Source organism: Teleopsis dalmanni, chromosome X, assembly GCF_002237135.1.
Source record: "Teleopsis dalmanni isolate 2A chromosome X, ASM223713v2, whole genome shotgun sequence".
In the NCBI taxonomy this organism is placed as follows: domain Eukaryota; kingdom Metazoa; phylum Arthropoda; class Insecta; order Diptera; family Diopsidae; genus Teleopsis; species Teleopsis dalmanni.
In genome coordinates this window covers 61,485,115-61,511,279 of record NC_051848.1, presented here as the reverse complement: position 1 = coordinate 61,511,279, position 26,165 = coordinate 61,485,115, and the positions used below count along the sequence as shown (strand labels likewise).

At 29.5% G+C, this 26,165-nt stretch overlaps 1 protein-coding gene across 1 annotated transcript; it reads left to right on the top strand.

Annotated features, from left to right (window-relative positions):
- Window positions 1–11,203: 11,203 nt before the first annotated feature.
- Window positions 11,204–25,614, top strand: LOC119687196 (protein son of sevenless). Its single transcript, XM_038101448.1, has 15 exons — window positions 11,204–11,821; window positions 11,902–12,021; window positions 12,090–12,227; window positions 15,309–15,473; window positions 15,540–15,980; window positions 16,050–16,276; window positions 18,071–18,201; window positions 18,274–18,746; window positions 18,841–19,287; window positions 19,614–20,345; window positions 20,421–20,537; window positions 20,611–21,392; window positions 21,468–21,702; window positions 21,802–22,417; window positions 25,447–25,614. The coding sequence occupies exons 1-15, from the start codon at window positions 11,717–11,719 to the stop codon at window positions 25,485–25,487; spliced, it is 4,770 nt and encodes a 1,589-aa protein (XP_037957376.1). The 5' UTR covers window positions 11,204–11,716; the 3' UTR covers window positions 25,488–25,614.
- The last annotated feature ends 551 nt before the right edge of the window (window positions 25,615–26,165 follow it).

Sequence of the window (26,165 nt, the reverse complement as noted above, 5' to 3'; positions counted from 1 at the left end):
GGGTGGAATTATCCGACATGTACAATAATTTCTAAAAAAGTACTATGATTATGTTTTTTAATATTATATAGTAATAAATTACTTCTTATAAATATGTAAACTAACTGCTGACCCAAAAATATAGTTATAAATTGTTAAATAGTATAGATAAAAATATAAATAGTATATTATATAAGTATAAATATCAAAAATTTCTTCGATTCACTTACTAAAGTATTAAAGCCGTACATTGTAAATATCCTTATTACAAAATGGACTCTTAACACATTACACTTATAAGATGGCCATCGATAGAAAATAACGGAAGAAATGATTAATCTTGCGAGTGCACATAACTTTGTAACACTATTGCTATACTAACAAGATAAAGTCAGTATCTTGTCTTGGTAAATATATTGACTGGATACGGACTCTTTCCAACAACTACTGTCAGAGCTAAGAATTATAGAAGGAAATAGAAAATTTCACTCAATTACTCTGTCAATGCCCGGCACTCGCCAATAGGCGTATATTCAATTTAAGGGCTCCCTTCCTTAAGTGTATGTCCGAAGTCATTAGTAAAAACATAATGCACGGACATACTTGCAATATATTTTAACTTATTCAGACGTCTATATACAAAAACGATATATGTCAGGAATGTGTTGGTACACAGTTTATAGAATTTTTTCGCATAAAATATATATTAATGTGCAGAGAGTATGTAATATGGTATTGGGTTGAGTGATTCAAGTTGCTTTATGAATTCAAAATCCAATGGCGGCTATTGTTTTTGCAGAAAAGAATATTCGCTTTCTTCACTAAGTTGTATCCCAATAGACCTTTAAGTTATTTCAATTATATTGTAGTAGAATGAGTTAAAATACTCTTATTCGCATATCAAAGCAGATATAGACAAGAAGCTGCCACAATATAACTACTACCCTGTTAAGTCTAACAATATTAACAGATTAATCTTCTCACGTTCGTAATTACTGGTCATTGCTTGATAGGTATGCATGCGACGAGATTAGACGCCGTCTAGATGAATGCTTGGAAAACTTTGTCAAACATTTATTATGTTGTGGATGCGTTTCTACCTTATGTGTCCCCAACATCAATTTGAGATTAATTTAACGTGTCACGCTTTAAGCAATTCCTATAACTTTTAAAGAAAGAAATAATTAATAGTAATAATAGGTTTAAACATCACGTAAATAATGTATTAACCCAACAGATATGGATGATGAAGGTTGGTTTCATGTGTAGGATAGTTCTCATACTCAAGACCTTATTTCATGACATTGGATCTGATTTTATCCTAAAAATTTGTGGACAATTTGTTAGTATATCCCCAAACATTTCCAAACCTAACTTAACTAAAACTGTCTAATAAATTCTTGAAAGTTGGTACCATGGAGGACTAAGTAAGGAAAGACTGATGAACTAATAAACAACAAATTTATCTATGGTAGTATAAAAACTAAAATTTTTTATGTGTTAATATTTATTTGGTATGTTTATATTAATATATATAAATGTAACTATTATAAGACTTACACCCATATATAAAATTTTTTTCTTAATATATGCATAAAAGTATATATGCTCGTTTAATGGCATATATAAATATTCCTTAATTACCATATTTTACTAAGTATTTATATAAAAAAAATGTATCCCTATGAGAAATGTACAAAGCAGAAGCTGTCTCACCAAGTATCCAAAATTCGCAGAATACATCGTAGAGCACAGTGATATAATTAATAATCCATAAAATGTTTCTACGTCAGCATGCATAATCAAGGTCATGAGAGGACAAATTGCAGAAAAATTTGCATTCAGCGATGTACAATGGTAAATAAGAAGTTAAAGAACTTTTTTAGCTAAACCAACAACCATTCAAAGCTTTTAGAACTTTTCGAACCAACCAACCAATATCACAGACGGATACAGCAATTCTAAAAAAAATTATGCCTAGATGTTTAATAAATTAATATGTTATTAACATTGTTTGGCAATCCTTTTTCGTCATAAATTTTCTAGAAATTTTACATATATATCCAATGGAAGATGGGATCACTTAGACCACAAAAAATGGAATAGTTTTAGTTTTAAATCACTAGCTGACAATAAGATTTATCGGTACGGATATCCCTTTTTCTCAAGGAAACTACAGTGTCGTTTTAAGAAAGTTAGCAACATCCCTGATATACAGACTGAAAATATTGGTTAAACATTAAGGGTCATAAGAACCTATAGTGGAAATACACGTTTTTGCAAGTACTGGACATCTGAAAATAGATTGGTATAATGATTTATTTGTTTTTCTGACCCACAATTTTCAATATCTGGTGAGTATGCTTCATTGTTGGCAGTGAATAGCGAAAATCAGTATAGTCTAAAGAGTTGTTTTTTCCTAATTGACTGTAGACGCTTGCTGACATACGTATATTCGAGAGTTCCTCATATGCGGTTGGGTCCGCTAATTTTGTTTAGTCAGTGGAATATTCACATGTAATGAAACTTATATTATAGAGAAAAGACAGTCAATTTTGTGTAATTCTGCAGCCACATAGTAGCTAAACATATTTTTCTAAATCGGAGTCTATTTGAGGTATGTATGAGTGCGTCGCCCAATGGAACTGTAAGGTATAAGAAAAAGAGTGTACACAGTACTTCTATTAATTAAAAACTTACAAACACTTTAATGTTGATTACAGTTCAAATGGACTGTTTCAAATGTACCCAAAAAAAATAAAATAAATTGTTTAAACAAATAAATAATTCATTTTTTAATTGATATGTTATTAAACGCCTTTAATGTCAAAAAAAATTAATCTCAAATATTTTAAAAACTCCATTTTGAAGTTTCAATTTTACATTAAAAACAAATGCTGCACTCAAAGATTGCTTTCTTGGAAGGAGAGATGGCAGCTACTTGGAAGCGAAAGTGGCAGCTACTTCTCTGAAGACAACATAATTACCGAACTTGCTGAATTTTTACTTTTTACGTAATTAGTTAATACAGACGAGTATTATTCTTACTCATATTTAGCAGACTTAGTCAATCAGCCCGATCAGCTGTTTTTTGTTATCGGTTGGTTGTACCGAGTAACTTCTACTCCTGCGTCATCTCATTCTTTGATTAAAAATGTCAAAATCCTTTACTATGTGTTCAACTGGCGGGATAAAATATGGTAGTAGCCGAATTATGATCAAGTCAATGAAGCCACTGCTTTTAAATACTCAACTATGTCAGTGTTTTAGTATAGCTTAAAGAGCTCATTATTCCATCTAATTCAATGATAACTGTATATATGTATGTATACAAGACCATGGATCTTCTCACGAGTTTTTTTCTCGAACGATGATAATGCTTTTTTACCACTGTTATCCAATGCCAAAATTCTGCAATGTCCATACAACGAGACGAATATGATAAAAAACTTGTTTAGTGTTTATTTATTATAAATATCCTTATATGACATATAGAACACTTAAGTTAAAACTAAAAGTCGTCCAGAATATGTTGAACAACATAGGAAAAAATAAATCGTTGATCAGGGTTTCGTGCTATTAACAATGACATCCCGATTTTGTTTTGTAAGTTCGTACTAATCATACCAGTAGTCCATAAACAGAACAACAGTACATGATCGCCTTTGGGTTTTCTTTATTCTTAATGCGACTATTTTTTTTATTAGCAAAGTTACTGAAACAGAAGTAAAACTTATAGCATCATAGTCTAGCAATCTATAAACTATAAACCATCTATAAAGTACATTTAAAATTTATTTAGGGTGCATAAATAAATAATTTAAAAATTTTAATCGGAAGTAAGTCTCTTCACAATGATTTATTAAACATATAAAGATACTGTTGATTGATAAATTAAATATCAATTGTTTGTGAGATATTATATTGAAAATAGTACTAATTAAATGTAGACTCTATGCACTGAACCACAAAAAAAAATTAGGACAGGCTTTCAAAAAATAATAATACGTTTACAATATGGCATTTAAGTGAACAATTTATAGCAATAAGTATTATTTTTTATACAAAATCCATTGAAAAATGTACTAATAGGATTTGATAAATTTAATTCTAAACAAAATATGTATAATACTGATTAAAAATTTGTATTATATCGGTACCCTAAAGGTGACTATAGGTTATAGTCGTTTAAAAAAAAAGTTGTATATTATATAACATTAACCAATTGGCACGTTTAAAAATATATAAATAATATTTGGTCATTAAAACAATAAATTATAAAATCTAATAAAATAATAAATTTTTTTAAGGGGATGTAGATGCTATCCTAGATAAGTCCCTAGCGGTACCGGTTTATGTTACCCTAGAGAACATTAAGTGAAATACTTACATCTTCTTTCTTCTGCTTGTCAATAACATATAAAAGACACTTAAGTCATATGCAACTTCCCGATTAACATGGCCTGACTACAATAAAAGTAGATCTTAGGCATTTCTCAAAAGGAATTGTGTGAATACTGTAGGGTTTACGGCTGTTTTTTCTGATCATTGGTGTCGAGGAACTCATACAGAGAAACTATGCATTTCTCATAATACACGCTGCAGAGATTGTGGAAATTTGAAGAAACCATTCAAGACTTTCTCAGTGAATGCTTTGCTTTAGCGTCCAGAAGAAATAGATTTTTAGGGAAGTGTTTCTTTGACAGCGAGAAATGTCATAGTAAAACGGCGAAAAATTGCTAATTGAGGTACATGGAAAGTTATCTGATGGCTTGTCTCTTCAATCAACCATCCAACCCACCATAGTTAAAGATAATTCCCTTGAATTTGAAGCAAAATACTTCACTTACAATATATTTAGGTGTGTTATCATTTAATTAAAATTATATATCTTTTAACTTGATGTTTAAGATAATGCTCTATAGTAACGTATAACTTTAAGTTGAAAATTAGAGCCGCCAATCAAATCTAAACATATAAGAAATGTACGAAAAAATATGTCAATTTGTGTATTAAAAGTTTTTATTGAGGCTCTTATATTGTAAAGAATTCAATTTTTTTTTGTTTAGTTTAATATTTTTTTTTACAATACTATAAAAAATATTTTTTTTTTTTAAATAAGCTTTAAATTTAATATTTTTAATATGATTGTAAATATCTTATTTTTCTTTTAAGGATAATTACTAACTTTAAATGCTAAGTTTTCTTACACTATTTATTTTTATGGACTTCTCATGAAACCCAACTATACTAAACGGTCAGGCAGAAACACTCTTATTAGAAAGAAAAGCTTTTCGAAAAAAGCTCAGATGACGTAAATACTGTGAAAAGACCAAAAATTGTTATACATTTTTGTATTGTCCTTAATCCTAAAGGAATGTCATTTTTTTTTTGTGAGGATGGATTAAAATGCATAGACGCTAATTTTATCTATTCATATAAAATATGTCTACATGTCAAGTTTATAAACCGCACCCTTTTTTTAAAATTCGTGCACATTTTCTTGAGTGCTGGATGCAAGGAAATAAGTACTTGAATTTAGCCCGCATTTCGAAAGTACTCGTAGGTACCCGTTACTTGGATTATTGCAAGTATATTTGAGATATGTTTTATAAATTTAAGTTTTGGTTTTAATAAATACTTTTTAACATTTAAAATAATTTTTTAAATAACTTTTAGTTACAAAGTATTCAAAATAAAATTTAAAAACTTTCCCACATGGTGAATTTTTTCTTTATTCTCAACACATCAACTAATTTGTTTTTAAATTTATTACAAAATTATAATAAGAAAATGTACAATATGTTATAAACTAATAAGAAGTAATAATAATAATATAAAGTATTATATATTTTCTATTAAAATAATGCAATATAATTTTTTTTTTTGTGATAAAAAGATGAAATATCTTATGCACCGTCAGACCGACTTGAAAATGATGTGCCCGACTTCCTAAGATTAATATGTAGTATACGAACTAGCACACCCACTCTTCGGTGAGAGTTATTTCCTTTTGGAGCCGTTTTCGAATTACTTTGAGGAGGATCTCTTTTATGTTGGTATGCTCATGAAAGCCATGCTCTTGTGATTTTCGATCTGCGTCCAAACCTTCACTTTTTCACCGCTTTTTTTAGTGTCTGCATGGATAGAATTTTTTAGAATTCTATCCATGCACGACACCATTTAAATTGGGCAATAGTCCCTAGTTTCCTAGCTAGATGTTTTTGATTTGAGTATGGGAACAACTTCAACAGTACGCCAACTTTGTGGATAAATACTTTTCTAAAGAATATAGTTATATAGTTCGATTAATTTATTTATTAAGATTGTTTAAAGATTAATTAACATGGAGTATGATATACGGTCGCATCCCGGGGTTTTTCCCTTTACATTGCACATGACGTTACTAAATTCAACTATTGTAATATCATTTTCGATTTTTTTTTGCAGCAGCAATTAATGTCCTAGGATTATAATCATTCTGAAAGAAAAAACTCATTAATTATAAATTTTTATGAAAAGTGACAATCTTTGGAGAAATTAAAACAGGTCGTTCCAAAAAAATTTGCAAATACCTTTACTCAATGTGAAGAAATTTATGGAGTTTCCATGTTTATGGAATTTATTATAGTATTATTGTAGCATATCTCTCTGTTAGCACATTAATGTCAGCCAAACTCTTTTTTGTTCTGATTTTGGGCTTATTTTGCCTTCTAAATAATGCATTAGCTTTTTTATACGAAACTAAATTTGAGTTTGATCTAAACAACTCTTCTAAGTTGTTGCAAATTGGAATTCCACCACGGTATTGTATTCTACTTTAATAAATGATGATTTTGCTTGTGGGATCTAATAATTTGCTGCAGATCTAATGATTATAGCCAAATTGGCTGCTTCTATATTATTTTTACTCGCAATATTAAATCTGTTATTATTTTGTTTACAAAGTTGTTGGAATTTGTCCCAATCCGTAAAATCGGTTTTGAACTTTAGCCGTTTCTTTACCCTTTCGGAGATGTGATAGTAAGATAATTACAATAGAAACGTGATCACTGACATGCAGATTTTGAAGTAAGTTCCAAGAACACTTAGGTGTGAGTGCGGCTAAACACATTGTAAGGTTTATGTGAGAGAATGTGTTGAGAGTAGAAAAGTGTATGGCAGACCCCTCGTTTAAAATAACAAGGTTTTCGCTTAAAGTGACATCTTCAATAATTTTACCTCTGCTGTAGTATACATAGAAACATTGGAGAGAGTTGCGGGTATTATATTAGTTCAGAAGTTAGTAGATTGTGGTGTCTAATTGATGCCAGATGATACAAGAGAAACTGTTGTTGGAGATGTGTTTTGCTTTCCGCTGTGTACATTTAGTTTTTGTTTCGATTTTTAATATCTCTTTTTGCAGAATAAATTTTTTGCACTCTTTGGAAGAAGCTGGATGCTGTTTTGAATAATTTGCAGAATATATACGGAAACAGTCGAGCGGGGCGTGAGGAGGTAGACTATAATTTACACAGGCTGAAGCGTTTCGGCAACTTTTGGCAATATAACCAAGAACTTGGCACGATTTGCAACGCATTGGGTTTGACAATGTAGAAAGCATTTAATTGGCCAAATAGTTACGAGGTCTTGGGCGAGGTGCAAGAGATAAATATAAGGAAAAATCGCAAGTCAGACACTGTACAAAAATTATAGAACTTTACTCAAAATCTAAATTGACAATTGCATATTTGTTGAGTGTCAGATTGGCATGCAAAAAGCGGTGCATATTATTAACATTATTATTTATATAAATTCTTCAATAATTTATCTTCTGTAACTTAAAACAATTTTTATAAATTTAAACAGGTTATAAGTATTGCTACCGTTTAACAAAACTTTAACTTCTTCTTCGGACAAAAGGGCTTTATCAAAAAAAAATATAAATTTTTTCTGAAAATCGAACATACACCAATAATATGATATATATATTCCATTTTATGACGATTACACAAAGAATAATCACGTTCAGTTTAAAAAGACCATCTCTACATTTAAATAGTACGGTCGCTATGTGCTGAGTCTTTTCATAATAAAAACTATGCATAATACCATATTGCAGCTGTGGCGACATGACATTAGATCCCGACCTAGCAGATCTAGACCTAGTATTCGCATATTATTATTGTATAATATATTATTGTGTAATAATTTAAGATCTATACTCCGAAAACTGGTTATTAAAAGACTCAGTTCTAAACACATATTTTCCTATTCTTTGGCCGAATATATTCCTTTGTCAATTGTAAGTTTAGCTAGTATGCATAAGTATGCATAAACCTACTTCATTAAAGGAACATACAAATGTTTTTTATTTATTTTTATTTATTTTCTGTTATTTATTTTACAGGATATTCTTATTGATTTATTTTTAAAGTTTAAATCTGATAATAATTTTATTCAATAATTTGTTTTATTCATTTTATTTTTTTATACATATACATTTTGCAGTTATATTTTCATTTAAATTATGTGAACCTGTGTCTACACTGGTTAGACTTTTAGCAAGATTTTTACTCATACTCTCACTTTTTTACTCACACGAAAATTTCGAAAATAATACGTCCCAGTAGGAAACGGTTCAATCCTTCGTCGATGAAGTCCTAAAGACATGGACATCATTTTGGAAGACTTTTTCGAACAAATTAGTCAAATGTCTTCAAAGACATTTTGCGTACATGTCTCGAAGACTGGATGCATCCATGTATTGCATAGCGGACGTATTCGATTGAAAGTTGTGCACTCTTAGCGCAGGTAAGCGTATTCGATTGAAAGTTGTGCGCTCTTAGCGCAGGTAATCATTAAATTTTTTGTTCCCTTTTCTTATTTTTTCTCTTTTTTGGCGATCTTTAAATTTTATATTTTGTGTCTCATTAAATAAGTAGAAAGAAATTTGTACGTAATTTTTTTTTATTTATTTTATATAATAAATTTTTATATTACATTATAAATTTTATTATAAATTATGAATTCATTTGTAAAAATAAATTAAATTAAACAATGTGAACTTATTAATTATACAAAGAAACTTAAAGATGTTTTTACTTCGGACCACCGCAGTTATAGAACATAATCACAATTTCATTCATTTCCCGATAAGATTTTTTCATCAATTCAGTCTAATTGAAAGTAAAGAATATAGGTTATTATAACTATAATATAATATACATATTTGAATGGCTGTGTATGTATAATAAATGAAAATTAGTTTTATTTACCTCACAAAATGTTAATTCACTTTACTTCAAAATTATAAAAAGATAACGTCATCTGATTCAAAATTCAAATACGTTGCTCTAAACACTACAAATGAGAGGCTAAACAAAGAGAGACTATTTACATTCATATTTTGAACAAATGTATTGTAAATTTGTCTAAACATGACGACGCAGTATCAAATACTTTCTCGAAGACCTCTTTTTCAACTGGGGTATTTGCTTTCGAACATAAAAATCTTGCCTAAGTGTAGCCAGTGTAGACAGCAAGTAATAAAATTTATTAATACACTGCAAAAAATTTTTAAATTAATTTTCAAATAATTAGCACTGTATATGATTCTTACACGAAAATAACTACGTCATTATTTTAAATATTTTTTGTGTAAAATGGAGTTCATATAAAATAAATTCTCAAGATTCATATTAGCTGTAAATACATTGTATAATAAGTACAATTATTTTTAGATTCTTTTAATTTTAATAAAATGAGTTAGAATTCTGTTTTCAGTTAGAGTTAGAATGAGTTTGAATTCATAAAATTTTATTTTATGTTATTAGTACAGACATAATGGAGTGAAGAAACATTGTTTTGCCATGTTCACCAACAATGTTCTGCAATTCGCTCTTCTATTGTATGAAAAATGCATGCGACTAATTAATATATATTTATTCAAGTCAATGTAAAATTGCGCTAATTTCGATAGTATAAATTACTTGTGCACTCTTGTGGTTTGAAAAAAATTTTTAACTTTAATGACTGATATCACAAGAGTCAACCCATATTGTCGTATAACGCTGTTAAAAAATCTGATTAGATAGTGAAATTCACCAAAATAAGACATCAAATAACGGTGCGCCTAAAATTGTTGTCGTGGTATATACAGATAGGTGAATATTTGTTAATTAATACTTAATATTTAAGCGGAATATAGAGTGCGTAACTAAGTAACGTAAACATGTACACCATATGTACGTATGTTTTTGTAAAGGTATAACATTATCGAATAATCAAGACTTCAAGTTTTAAAATTAAAACTAAAATTTAATTGAAATTCATAAAAAAAAGAATTAAAAAATAATAATATTTTGCTCATCTAATTCGGCATGTTTTTTCATTTTTACAATATACAGAAAAAAATAGAAAATGTGAATTCATACTTATGTAATATTTGTTTTTTTTAAAAAAAAAACATGAAAGTATAAAAGTGCATTTAGATCTTGTTATTGATATTATTTTTAAATTAAAGTTTTTTATTACATCTATTTTTTTATTTTTATTTAACACAAGCCAAAGCAATACAAAATCAATTTAATTGATGTGATATTTTATTTTTCACAATTTTACCGAAAAAAGGTGCTTTTATTATTTTCTAAATTAACTTATTATTGAATTATAAAACTAAATTTAATTTTGGGTTATACTATTTTTATTTATATACTACAATTGCTAAAATGTTGTTATTGAAATTATTGTTTTTAGAATTATTATTGTAATTCTTTTATTTATTACTATAATTAATTAATTAAGAATGTGTACTTTTTAATTTTTTTTGTACCATATATGAAATTTTAAATTTGACTTATATTAAATATAAAGTTTATTTAAGGGAAATATAAAGTAAATATAATTAGAATATAATTTTAACAATATAAATATTTGAAATAATATTATATATATATAATGCAAATATATAATTTAAATATATATCTGCAATATATATTTTTCAGTGTACAACATTTTTCACCATTTCCACCACTTTTCGGTTTCAGCATGTTGCACACATTCAGCAGTTTTTACATATATACATGTTTATATACATCACCAATTAACTCTTTTATATATACTCAAATTTGTTTATTTTGTAAATAGTTCATCCACACAAAAAATGTCTGCAACTTTCGCTGAATGCAACAATCACTGAAGATATTCTTGTGTTTACTGATGAAACAAATCGAACGATTAAACAGACCTAAAGAGTTAGTCTTTTTTTTTTCATTCCCGCGGCAGTGAGAAAACTGAATCGATTTTTCAGTATTTGTTAAGTTTTTAAACTTATATATTTGATGTTTTCGCTGGGAGTTTTTTTGTGAATTATGGCTTTTTTATTTGAACAAGGCAAGAAGCATACATTTTGGATATAATTAAGTGCGGTGTGCAAATTGTTTAATTAAAGAAGAAAAATAAGAAAAACTATTGCAGAGAAGCGTTCACCTGCCCCTGCCCCGAATGAAAGGAAGAAGAATAAATAGTTGTATACCCACTGTATGAGCTGTGAAAATTCCCCTGCGCCGCCGTACGCCGGACGTAGGACATATTATTGCAAAAAGCAAAATTACTATTTGCATTAACCCCTTGTTTGGTTGGATATGCATCTAGCCATGCCTACCGTAAATTATTTTAATGTTTAGTTTGTTATTTAAACGAGCCTGCAAATAATAAAAACGTATAAATCTACCCGTACCCGTGTGTACGTTGTAAAATGTTTTCTACGCAGCACGGGGTCGGCGACTCCGACGGGTATGATTTTACAAAAAGCGAAAATGCAGCTCGCTGGAGGGGTTTGTTTACGCCGTCCCTGAAGAAGGTACATAGAAAAAAAACAATTAATGTCATATTTTTGTTGTGATTCACTGTTAATTGTTGCTTTGTTTTGGTTTTTTGCAGGTTTTGGAGCAAGTACATTCTCGCTTGACAGCCAAAGAGGATGCTCTGCTTTATGTGGAAACACTTTGTTTACGCATACTGGCAATGCTGTGTGCTAAGCCATTACCGCATTCTGTACAGGTAAGTTTACTGCCATAGTAAATGGGTTAGAAAAAAAATATTAAACGAAATGCAATTGATTTTTGCAGGACGTTGAGGAAAAAGTGAAGAAAACATTTCCAGGCCCTATTGACGAGTGGGCATTGAATGAAGCAAAGGAAACAATTAGCTCCAAAAAAAGAAAATCTGTTTTGCCTACGGATCGAGTGCACTCATTGTTGCAAAAGGTAATTTAAATTTAAATTTTTATTTTAATTGCATTTATAATGACTCTGGCTATTGTTTTGTTTTGTTTACTTTCAAATGGAATTATTAGAATATAATTTTTAAAAATGTGTTTAAAAATAATGAAGCACATAATTTTATTTATACGTGCCAAATTCTTGACCAAGTGAAAAATATTTAGAAAATTGAAATAATAAACTTTGTTATTTGCCACTCATACTTAACCAAATTGGGTGGGGCTAGGCAACATGTGCAACTGGGATGGGTGAACAAAATATTTTGTTACATTCGTTTACCATAACTCTGTGTACTTACTTAAAAGTTGAAAGCACTTTTAATAATGTTCTATATAAAACTGTAATCTAGTGTGTGATTGTTGAAACCAATAATATTTAGTAAATGCATTTAGTGTGCAGGAGTGGAACGAAGCCGACCACTCGACAAGGATTTAAAAATAAATTTTCTTGGTAGGATTACAACAACAACAATAAACACATCTTATTTTGTTCATTATGTGTCAATTTTTGTTATTATTATTTTTTGCTTAATTTATGAGTTACTGGAATACGCAAACTTTTTAATTGAATTTATTGGGCTTCAAGAATGGCCGGGTCTATGTTCCAGAACCACACGTCGAGTTTGACAACCAAGTGTCGTTCAGCACAACCAAATAGGAACCACGTAGGCAAATCCTTGTGGGCTAAAACAACAACAAATTGAATCTATTGCATTTAAAAAAAAATTAAGGCAAAAAAACGAAAGTTTGATTCATTAATAAAGTTGTGGTCCAGAAGTTTCTAGAATTTGTGTTAACATAATGTTTCTAATTTTAATGTGTGGCAGATCTTATAATTTATATTTTTTTGAAAAGACAAATAATGATTTTTGAATTCTGTTAATATTAATTTGATTTAAAAAATGTGATGTTATGTGCTTAAGAAACTTAATCATTATGAAGTGTTGACTACAATACCAGTCTGAAAAGTCAAATAGTTCCGTAACGTATGCCTGACCGCCCCTAAAGCTCTTACAAACTATTTAGGTTTTGTGTCAGGTTTTAATTCTATTCTATGCAGTGTTGACAACCACATTATTGAATTAATAATAACTATAATTTTAATGAATTATTTGTAATGTTGTTGTTGTTGTGATAACCCGTTGGGACCTGCTTGTATGCCTTATTATGTTGTCGTTGTTTATGTTGCTGTAGCCCGCCAGTATCTACCTTTTGTAGTTCCTTTCGGGAGTGCTGAACGACATTTCGTTGTCAAACTCGACGAGTAGGTCAGGAAGGTGAATTGAGTTTCTAATTTTTTGAAATATAGAGAGTAGCCTGTAAAAAAATTAAACTTTCATCTATTGTCAGTATAGTAAAAGATAGTGACAATATATAGTAAATGAAATTAATTTCTGTTGTTTTATAAGCGATTTGATTTGTTTCATTAATTGAAATGTCCTTAATTTATTAGAACTATTGTGTTCTATTGCAATAATATGATTAAGATGTAACGGAGTCATAAATATCGCAAATCACATACATGGGATAAAAAAAATGACATATTCTGAATTTATTTAAACTTTTGTGTTGTGCAAATATTGCTAAAACTATCGAACCTACATACCGAACCCAATGTAATAGTTTGTGATGCAGTTTCAACAACATATCTGTAATAAAGATTAACTTAATTTGCATCAGGATTGCTACTCACTTAACTATATCTCAAGTACTCTCATGTATTCATGTTTGTCAAATCGTCTAACTGATAGATTTTAGACATTCAATTTTTTTCCTAGTTTTTTCAACGGACACAGAATTGTAAAGTATTTTTAGATAATTAAATATAATGTGTTGTTGTAGCCCACAAGTATTTATTTGTACAGCTCTTTTTGAAAGTACGAGTAGCTCTGGGACGTAGACACGGCCATTCTTGGAACGTGGTCTGTTGACTTTTTTCTAGACTATGGAAAGACATTCAATATCGCACATGTTAACATAAGCTGAAGGCGCTAAGTGCGGTTAGTTGTAATTCCTAACGTATCTGTTTAGGCGACCGAGTGTCGATCACTCATCCCATCATGGATCCAAAAAGGGGGTGGCTGATTAAGTCACAACAACAACAGCAGCATAGACTACAAAACATATTAGTATGTTTACAATTTAAAATTATTTTTGTATTTCTCGGGTTATTAAATCGAAAATGCTTTCAGTGTTAGTGTTACACTGTGATAACGGATCCATTCTATTGAATAATATTCAAAAGAATACTTTTAAGTGAATTATCATAATTCTTATTCCTATCGTTCTTGAGTAGATTTCGCATAGCTGTTATATCCGGGTATGTGTTACCAAAGCGACGCCTTTACTTACTTACTTTACTTAATTGACTATTACAAACGTGAGTCGTCCTTGGCCGTGTTGACTGTGATACTTAAGTCAAATGATCATAAATCTTATCACCAGGAGTGTGGCAATCACTGAGTGGTGATTTGTCAGCGTTACATAGAATGATTGAAAATCTTATTTCTGCGTGTCTGATATCAAATGGTGCTAATGCACTACTTGGAAAACTTTGTCGCCATCATAAACAAGTAACAAAAAAGTTCATTTAATAAGAGTAATGCATTTTCAGTATTTTTTAATTATTAAACAGATATAGTTTCTGTATATTTTTATTGTATAACTGGTAATATCGGAACTAAATTCCAATATATTATTTACTTTTGTAACTTAATTAGAAATTATTTGACATACAACACCGTATATTCATTTGAGTTTAATTACTTTTCTAATATATTAAAAAATACATAACGCTTCATTTGTCGAAAAATTTCTTAATTAAATCGTTAAAAAAAAACTATTTAAATTGCAATGTGCAACTGTTTTGCTTGGATTTATAGAATAGTACTGAATCATCGATTGTTATTAGTCATAGTATTCTATTCTAGTCATCCTAAACCGAAATTAAGAAAATAATATCTGCAATAAGCAAAAAAATAATAGTCAATAAATATTATTTATAGATTTATGTATATATGTATATGTATATAACTTTTATTAATTTTCGCAAATTTTCTTATTCTAGGATGTACTTCAGTATAAGATTGATAATTCAGTATCAGTTTTTCTTGTTGCTGTTTTGGAATATATTTCAGCAGATATTTTAAAGTTAGCTGGAAATTATGTGAAAAAGATAAAACACTGCGAAATAACCAAGGAAGATATTGAAGTTGCAATGTGTGCTGATAAGGTAAATTTTATAATTATATAATTATTTAAAATTTTTTATACCATTTATCTTATTTATTATTCATAGGTCCTAATGGATATGTTTTATCAAAGCGATATAAAAGCTAATGTAGTACCTAGTCCATTACCCACCTTACCCACACAGCGTGCCAGCACTACATATGAAGAAGTTGTGAAGGAGCTCATACATGATGAAAAACAATATCAACGTGATTTACATATGATAATACGTGTATTTCGTGAAGAATTGGTTAAAGTAGTACGTGATACTAAAGAGCTCGAGCCTATATTTTCCAATATAATGGATATATATGAAGTGACAGTTAACTTATTGGGCTCATTAGAGGATGTTATTGAAATGTCACAAGAACAAAGTGCTCCCTGCGTTGGTAACTGTTTTGAGGAGTTAGCTGAAGCAGAAGAATTTGATGTTTACACCAAATATGCACAAGAAGTGACGTCGCAACAATCCAAAGATGCGCTCAGTTTGTTATTGGCTAAACCAGATGTATGTTGTTATTATTTATAAATATATATAAAATATATTTTTTATTAATTAAATTTATTTTTTTTATAGGCCATGTCTTTAATGTCCGCAGGTCATGGATTTCGCGACGCTGTAAAATATTATTTGCCTAAGTTGTTATTGGTGCCAGTTTGGCATGCTTTTGTTTATTTTGATTATATTAAATTACTGATGGAGCTCAGTCCCTCGCAAGAAGATGTTGAAAGTTTTCAACAAGTACAGGGCCTTCTAAGGCCACTTCAATGTGATCTCGAAAATATAGTAGCGCATTTGCCTAAGTAAGTATTATTATTTACTATTAAACGAAATGATTTCACTTCAAAAATATCTTAGATATTAACGTAGTTAACTATTAAGTATTTTTTCTTTCAATTATTTGGATTGTTATTTATTAAAATTTTTAAAGTAAAGTATATTTATTGTAATGTTCACGTTTAAGTTTCGATTAAGACTAGTTTTTATTTATTTCATTTTAACTTACAAGCTTACAAGCTAACTTAAATTTAATTCGAACTCTACTTTCTTATTTTGTACTCTTATAAAAAGCTTATCCTATTTACATAAAAGCTTAAACTCTACATTTATATTTCGCTTTTTATTCGATATCAGTTTTGTCCTTTAAAGACAATTATTAAAACTTTTACCAGCATCAAATAAGTTAATATAAAGTAAAATTAAGTCCAAATAAAGCAGAAAAGCAGTAAAAGCAGAAAACAGGGTTTAAAGTAAGAATTTATATAAAAAAGTTTGTCTATATTATAATTCTTAATGTAGATATACAGGATTTTGTAACTATATTTGTAATATCGCACTGATATCCCAGCATATAGCTATATATTATTTAATATTTTTGAACGGATTAATTGGTAAATTGTTGAAATATTTTTAACAACATAGCTGAATATTTTATAAGAAGATTAACATACTCGTATTTGCCTTGTCATTCTAATACGCTTTTGAATGATAAAAATATAATTGAAGTAGTGAGTGATAATTGTCATAGGTGAATTGTTTCAAATTCTACATCAGATTGCTCCTGAAACTTTAATATTTTTTGTGTATCTTTCAATATATTTTTACTTTAATTTTTTGTATTTCACTTAAATGTTCTGGTTAGTTCTTTTTCCGTTATTTTCCTCTCCTTAATGAGTACTATGCCTCTATTATTGAACTCTGTTTATTGCTTCTGTATACGTTTTCGTCAATCTCAATACATATTAGTGCCTATTGTGGGTTGTCTATTGCCAATAGACAATAGAAAAGTTTCTATCGTAGATGGACAAAGCCGAATTTTGGTATTGTGAACTGCAAAACGAAAGAATTTTTTCTATTAGCTGTAGAAAACTTTTTCTATTGCGTTTAGGTAATAGAAGTTTGTCGATCAGATAAAAAAAATACTGTTTAAACGCTTGTAGTAATTCATTTACATTTTTATTTGCTGCTTAGTCGCTTAATATATCGACTTTCAGGTGTAATATATTATATATTGCGAATAAAATTTGTTGTTGACAGAGGAGTTTGTTTTTGTTGCGAATGTTAATAAGGATACTCATCTAAACTGATAAATGCCTTATAGATCTTATAAACTTATAAATTTATCTACTTTATAAGTTAAGTGTCAAATCTTGTATGAAAAATCGTTTCAAAAACACCAAAATTTTACCGAATAAATTTACCGCATAAATTTCTCTGTTTTCAACACAGAATTGCAATCCAACAATACAGTGTTTCCAAAAATATTTTTGTAAATGCTTTTAAGTTTGGATTTTTCACAGAATTTAGGCATTTTATTTTATAATTTTATACTTTAGACAAATATTTAATATTCTAACAATATTGGCTAATCGTTTGGTTGAAATCATTGTGGTACTAAGCATTGCATTTTGTGCTGTCATAATTATTGCTATTATAAATAGTGCTATCATATAGCAGATCATGCACAACAGTGCACCAATCGACTCAGTAGACAAATGTCTATTATCTACTAACAAACATTTTATAATAGCCACTACTATTTTAATATATATAGTATTTTAATAATGTTAATAATATTATATTTTCCATATTTTTAGGGAGTCTTGTGTTCCAATGAGCAGTAGAGCTCGTCGTCAACTAGCCATAGAACGCACACGTGAATTGCAGAATACAGTTGAGCATTGGGATGATAAAGATGTTGGACAAAATTGCAACGAGTTTGTAAGAGGTTTGTATTTATAAATATATTTATAATAAATAATAGTTTTTAATATGATTTCAAAATTTATAATTTGAATAGAGGATTCTCTTGGAAAATTGGGTTCAGGAAAGCGTATTGCTGAGCGTAAAGTCTATCTTTTTGATGGACTAATGGTGCTTTGTAAGCCAAATACGAAACGTCAAGCACCATCAACCGGCGCACAAACATATGATTATCGGCTTAAAGAAAAATTCTTTATGCGTCGAGTTGAAATTAACGATCGTGCCGATACTGAGGAATTGAAAAACTCATTTGAAATTGCACCACGCGTGCAACCATCTATCATACTCACAGCCAAAAATCCACAACATAAAAATGATTGGATGGCGGATCTCATTATGGTTAACACAAAATCAATGTTAGATCGCATATTGGATAGCATATTGCTTGATATTGAAAAAAAGCATCCGTTACGTATGCCAAGCGCTGATATTTATAAGTTTGCAATACCTGATAGTCCTGATAATATTGTATTAGAAGAACGTGAGAGTACTGGTGTGCCTTTAATAAAGGTTTGTTTTAATTTTGATACATTTGTATTAAATTTATTAATATAAGTTTGTTTTTACTTTAATTTAATTTTATTTTATTTACATAAAAATATAGGGTGCAACGTTATGTAAACTTATTGAGCGTTTAACCTATCATATATACGCCGATCCTATGTTCGTGCGTACCTTCCTTACCACATATCGTTATTTTTGTTCACCGCAAAATTTGTTAACGCTTTTAATTGAGCGCTTTAATATACCGGATCCTAGCCTGGTCTATCAGGATAACCAGCTGGGTCTGGATAAGGATCCACTTAATTGTGATACTGATAAAATGCATAAAAATTCGCAACGCGAAGACTGGAAAAGATATCGTAAAGAGTACGTGCAACCCGTACAATTCCGTGTGCTAAATGTTTTGCGACATTGGGTCGATCATCATTTTTATGATTTTGAAAAAGATCCAACATTACTGGAGAATTTATTGCATTTTCTGGAAAATGTTAATGGTAAATCAATGCGAAAATGGGTAGACTCTGTTTTAAAAATTGTTCAAAGAAAGGTAAATATAAGAATTTTCAATCATATTACTATACATAGTAATTAACTATTTTGTAAAATATTCGTATAATTAATAATATATACAAAACTGTTTTTAACAATGTTAAATAACAATGCTAAATAAGGCAATAACATTAGCAAATGTATAAAAATAATTTAATTATATTTTAAAATAAGATTAAGTGTATTAATAGACAAATATAATAATATGGTGTATATAATGAAAACACATATAAATTGTAATGTTAACCATATATAACATATAATAATGATATTATACTACTTTTAGTTATGTGATTAATTATATATTTATTTTATACATTTCAGAACGAACAAGAGAAGAGCCATAAGCAAATAATATTCGCACAAGGCGTTCATCCGCCACCAATTGAGCACCATCTTAATGTTCCTGATTCAGAAATAAATTTGTTAACTCTACATCCATTAGAGTTGGCTAGACAGTTAACACTACTTGAATTTGAATTGTACAAAAACGTTAAGCCTTCAGAACTTGTCGGTTCACCGTGGACAAAAAAGGACAAAGAATTAAAAAGTCCTAATTTGCTCAAAATAATGAAGCACACAACAAACGTAACAAGATGGATTGAGAAATCAATTATCGAAGCGGAAAATTATGAAGAGCGTGTAGCTATGGTTGCACGGGCTATTGAAGTTATGATGGTTATGCTGGAACTAAATAATTTTAATGGCATATTGTCAATAAGCGCTGCCATGGGCAGTGCATCTGTATATCGTTTAAAGTTAACATTTCAGGGTTTACCAGCGCGTTATGAAAAATTTTTAGATGAATGTAGAGAGCTTAATGATGGTCATTTAAAAAAATACCAAGAACGTTTACGTTCAATTAATCCACCTTGTGTGCCATTTTTCGGCAGATATTTAACAAATATACTGCATTTGGAAGAAGGTAATCCTGATTTTCTGCCTAATACGGAGCTCATCAATTTTTCAAAACGTCGGAAAGTTTCCGAAATAATTGGTGAGATACAACAGTACCAAAATCAACCATATTGTTTAATGGTCGATTTAAAAATTAGAGTAAGTAATTATACTCGAATTATACAAAATAAATTGATTTAAAATAATCTAACTTGTTTAAAATATTTTTTACAGAACTTTTTGGAAAATTTGGATCCCTTTAAGGGTATGTCAGATACAGACATATCGAATTTCCTATATCACGAAAGTCTCCGTATAGAGCCGAGAGGTTGCAAGCAACCTGTAAAATTTGTAAGTATATTTTAGCACAAAATTTAAAAATTAAAAACAAAACGAGTTAAAAATTTATAAATTTTTTTTGTAGCCACGAAAATGGGCATCCATTCCGTTGAAGTCACCAGGCATTAAACCACGACGTCAAAACAATAGCAACAACAACAGCAGCAGTAGCAGTGTATCGCTAATACAATCGTCGCTTTCATCATTTAGTAGTCGACCACAAACAGTACTTACTACACATGATGAAGGTATTGGTGAACATAGTCCAACGGCATGCAATACTAGTACACACAGTCAAAGCAATAATCCACATGCCTATTCTGTGTTTGCTAGTGTTAATATACCTGATCGTAATGGTAGCAATTGGGTGCATGGTCTGCAAACAGGAGGAACAGTTTGTTCGACAGCTGTTCATAAAAATGACGAACACATTGAGGCAAATGGCGATACACCGCAACCAGTACCGCAATTGCCAAAAAAACCATCTGGAGTACACACTTCCGTTGCACATATTTGGAATAGTGAACCAACTGAAAAAACAACTTTCAGTCCTACTTTTATCGAGATATCATCAACACGTCTCGATACTTCTTGGACAACAATTGACGACCAACATCAACATCAACAAATATCATCTCAACAATACCATACGCAACATCAACATCAACAGCAACAGCAACATGTTAATCAATATAATACCACGTTAATTAATAATAATCCTATTGTTAGAGAAAATGAACCGATGCCACCATCGCCGTTGCCTAAAGTTGTAGTTAGTCCACGGCATGAAAAGCATTCAGCAAGATCTCCTTTCCAAAATACCGCGCCATCAAATAAATCTTGTTGCAGCTCCACCACACATTATAGGTATATTATTTGTTTATATAATGATTTAATGAAATACAATTGTAAGTGATATTTCATACATTTTATACATTTCAGTCCAACAGAATGTATTGTTGGTGGTAATCCAGCTTTCATAGGTTTTGCAAGTTCTCAAGTAGCTGAGGTGGATTTTAATAATCCAACAGTACCTGTTTCTCCGCATGTAAATGTACCTACAGCATCAAATGTAGAGTATAGAACAGCACCACCTCCGTTACCGCCTCGCAGAAAAGAACGAACCGAAAGCTGTGCTGATCTTGCACAAAAGCGTCAGGCACCTGATGCTCCAACGGTAAATATTCTTTATAAAAGTTATTTGATGCTTTAAATGCAAATATCAACTCAATTTAGATTAGATATATAGATAATAATGTATATTTTGTTTTTAAAGTTACCGCCAAGGGATGGTGAACTGAGTCCTCCACCTATACCTCCCAGGCTAAATCATTCCACCAGCACATATCCTCGCAGTCAGACGAACGAATTTATTGGAAGTAAACGCTTATTACAACCAAATACTAGCAGTATTATGATACGAAGAAATTCAGCAATTGAAAAGCGTTCAGCTGGAGCCAATATAACAACATCATCTTCATCGACTTCGGCATCTGGTTCATCATCATCCTCACTAAAGATGACGAATCCAATGCCAGGTACACCGTTTACAGGTCATTTAAATACTGTATACGCAGCGTCATTAGACGAACAGGTTATATCACCAGCGTTAAGCTCTTCAACGACAACATCACCAATGACACCCATGACACCCATATCCCCGCACATTCCGACAGGATATCAAATATCCGATACCACATATGCATGCTTTAAGACGTTAGCGTCAACACTGCAAACAACACAACATCAAAATCACCAACATCAACAACCACATACAACTACTGTTGGCATGCAGCCACGTTCGTCTCCAAAGGAGTTTTTTCCAATATCTGACGGCACCCCTAAGCTTCCACCAAAACCTAGTCTTAGCGGAAACTTTTACAACAATCCAGGTAAATATATTCAATATATATAATTCAAATAAATCTCATTATTCGCTAGTTGATAGGATTAGTTTTAGAAGCGAAAGTTTATTTTTAAATATTTGTAGGAGCTGAACGCTGTTACTTTTAAAAATGTATCAATTTGTTTATTGAAAAATTATTTTTTTAAATAATGTACATGAACACTACTTATAATATAATTTTAATACTAGGCAACTTATGCATTATAATAGCTCTTTTAGTAATTCTATAAGATATTTTAAATTCTGTTTTATTTTATTTATTTCTTACCAATTTATATAGAAAAAAAATGATACCAAGTATTATCAACAAGAATGATGCAGGTATTGGGCCTCACAATCGGAACTAAGGGCGCAAACGAAATTCTGTAACGAAATAGTTTCTGTGATGTGTAACTTATTTTATCGCATGATTATTTATGTTGACTTTGGGTAATAATTAAATGACCCATGTTTGTTTATGGCGATCAGGTCGATAGCCGGCTTGTGAATTCCGCTTAATAGCATTTTTGCTTTCTTTTAGTGAGATGTGGTCCATCCATGTCAATTTTTTTTTCTAGTTTCTGAGTTAATAAGAGCATTGCTATTCAATTCCAATTGATTCCCATTAGAGATTACACACAATCAAAACACACAACAGACAATTATTAGACATTAATTAAAAAATGTTTGCAGATTTGTGAAGACCTATATACTGTCATGACATCCTATAAGTGATTTACTTGAAAACATTTTTTAAAGTTTATATAGAATAGATATTGCAACCATTTTTAACCTAGAATATATTAGTTTAAATCATAAAAATTTGTTTACTAAAAATATACTGTCACATATCAATAAGGTATATTGTATTATACCTGAAGAAATACTCCTTACATAACTTAGAAAGATGTGGAAGTTATTAATAAACAATGCTATTGTCGTATTGCTATTGTAACCCATATGAAAGTTCTGCTTTCCTTAAAGCGACCGGCATTTGATTAATATGTATAAATTTACTTACACACACACATAAGTTTAAAATAAACTTACATCTCTCAATCTTATATACCAATATGTATGTATGGGTAAGTTATCTATACATCCAATTGGGATTTTATAGTAGGAACTTAAATTTTATAAAGAACATTATTTGTATACACACTAATTATCGTAAACTAAATATTTAAGTTGTACATTAATACGAAATCTTATCTGCACTTATTATTAAGTATGATATTTCATATATAAACGTAACATTATTATACATAGTATATATATAGTATATATATTAAGTAACACTTATAGTGCGTATATAATTTTTATCATGCTAACTTAAGGCTTTAATAAATTAAAATCTTAATATAAATTGTCAGGTCTCTTAATCTTAATACATCTGAACTCGTATAAATCACTAGTTTTTTAACTATATGTACATGCTTGTACATATCAACACCTTAAGATTCTGTGGAATGTAGAGTTAAACTTCCACCAATTCTACAGTGCAATTCTGGCAACGATTTTTCATCACATTCACTACATTCTCACAATTTTGCAAAAGATCGCTTGGAAGATCTTTCCTATTCTGGCAGCGATCTTGTGCAAGACTGAAAGCTGTTTATGGTCTTTCACAATACCAAATGAAAGACCTGCTATTGATCAGGTCTTTCAATTGTCAGATCGTTGGCAGAATTGTCCTGTTTAGTCTATATAGATTTTTAATTGATTTAGTCTTTGGTTTCTTACCTATACATGCTTCAACATATCAACACCTTAAGACTCTGTATAATGCAGAGTAAAACATTCGCCCATCTTACGTGCTCATCTTATTGCAAAAAAATGAGTTCAGTATCTCCATTCAGTTTTCATTAAATCTGATGAAGTCTGGAATCTTGAAGCATAAACTTATGTTAAGTTTGTTAACTACCTTAAATTGTCTTAAATAGATCTTATAGGATTGTAGCATACTATTGACCGTTTTAATAATAAATAAATAAAAAAATAGAAATTGATTATAACTCTAATAGGTATAATTTAAGTTCCTTATAATTATAATTGCCGGACCTAATGCAAAAAAATTTAATTTTCTTATAATCATCAAAAAGTTTTAATTGGCAATTTAAAATATTTATTATTCAACTAAGGGGGTCATTTAAATAGCTTTTCTTTATGTAATTTTTTAAATGAAATTTTAATATTCATACGTGCCTTTGTGATGCCAACTAATTAGATTTTTTAAATAATGAAAATATGATGGAGTGGTTGCAATAACTGATATTATAGAGAAAAGTAATTGATCAACTTGTCACATGTTTTCTGCATGTTCGTCAAAATTAAATACACATTCCAAAACAAATGACTTCTGTTTTTTTTGTTTTTATATAAATACTTATCAATTTACATTAAAAATCTGTTTTGAATGGAAAATTTTACCATAAATCGGGTGTTTTTGTTTTAAATTAAGCTTTAAATATAACTGATTATATATATACCACAGAGTGAAAGTCAGACATTCAAATATTCAATTTATGAAACAAATCAAAAATAAATTTACTAAGGATCTTTCTATTCTAATTAAGCTTTAGATTTAAAATCAAATAAACGAATATAAAAAATTAATCGTATTATGATTCAAAAACAATATATTAAACGAATATAAAAAATTAATCGTATTATGATTCAAAAACAATAATTATTCTAACATATAGTCCCAAAATAATAGACGCTAGGTATATACTACACTCAAACTTCCATAGCTCGAAGTATCATTTTGCAAAGAAAAGGTTCGACTTATGAAGACTTTGAGTTAAAGAATTTTTTTGTAATTGTATGTAAATTGCTCTCTAAACCCTGTTGCACTCTATTTAGTTCAAGTTATAGAAAATTGGAGTTATAGAAGTTCGAGTTATGGAAGTTTGACTGTATATATCTTTAAGATTTATTTTAAATTTTTAGTCTTTGTATATAATTATTTTACTATGCTATATATAATATTTGATGTTTTTTTTTTCTAACAATTGATTTTCTTTTCTTCCACAGATGGTACGATGTTTCTTTACCCAAGTACAAACCAAGAATAATATTTATTGCCTGGCGATGTGATACGGACGAAGATTTTCATTAACTCATCAAATTATGTTATTGTAAATAAAATGTATTGACCTGACCGTATAGAATAACACAATAAAATATAATAATATTGTTAGAATAATATACTCTGATATGCTATAATTTTTCGATTATTGAATATTAATATCTAAAAAGCAACTGTTGGTGTTGTTATAACTTGAATTGTTTGAATGTCCTTGGGTGCACTGCTTTTTACAATTTACTTGCGAATTCCAATAGTAGTATATATATAATATGTATATAATCTTAAAAGTTCCTCGCAGTTTTGCTTCATTTTGTTTTTTCCATGTATGTTGACGTCCGGGTTTTCTGCGATTTTTAGAGACGGTAGTGATGAGTAGTGGTTAAAAGTAAAGAATATTTTCATGCTTTAAATTTGACTTAACTTTAGAGGCTAGTAAAAAAACTAAAGAAATTATTAAAAAATTATTAGAAATTAAAAAACTAAAGAAACTGATTAATTTTAAAACTACAATATTTAAAACTTAATATAAAAACAAATCTACATTGACCTATTGTTAGGTTATTTAAGATCATCCAAAACAATAGATTAAAATAAAAATGGTTCTTGTAGGTTCTGCCATTAAGATCAGTATACAACAGAGGATATCCATGATTATGCTAGAAAA

Coding starts and splice junctions, on each gene's coding strand:
- LOC119687196 (XM_038101448.1), top strand. CDS start 11,717: ATGTTTTCTACGCAGCACGGGGTCGGCGACTCCGACGGGTATGATTTT. Junction 18,202..18,273: donor TTGCAACGAGTTTGTAAGAG/GTTTGTATTTAT, acceptor TAATTTGAATAG/AGGATTCTCTTGGAAAATTG. Junction 22,418..25,446: donor AAACTTTTACAACAATCCAG/GTAAATATATTC, acceptor TTTCTTCCACAG/ATGGTACGATGTTTCTTTAC.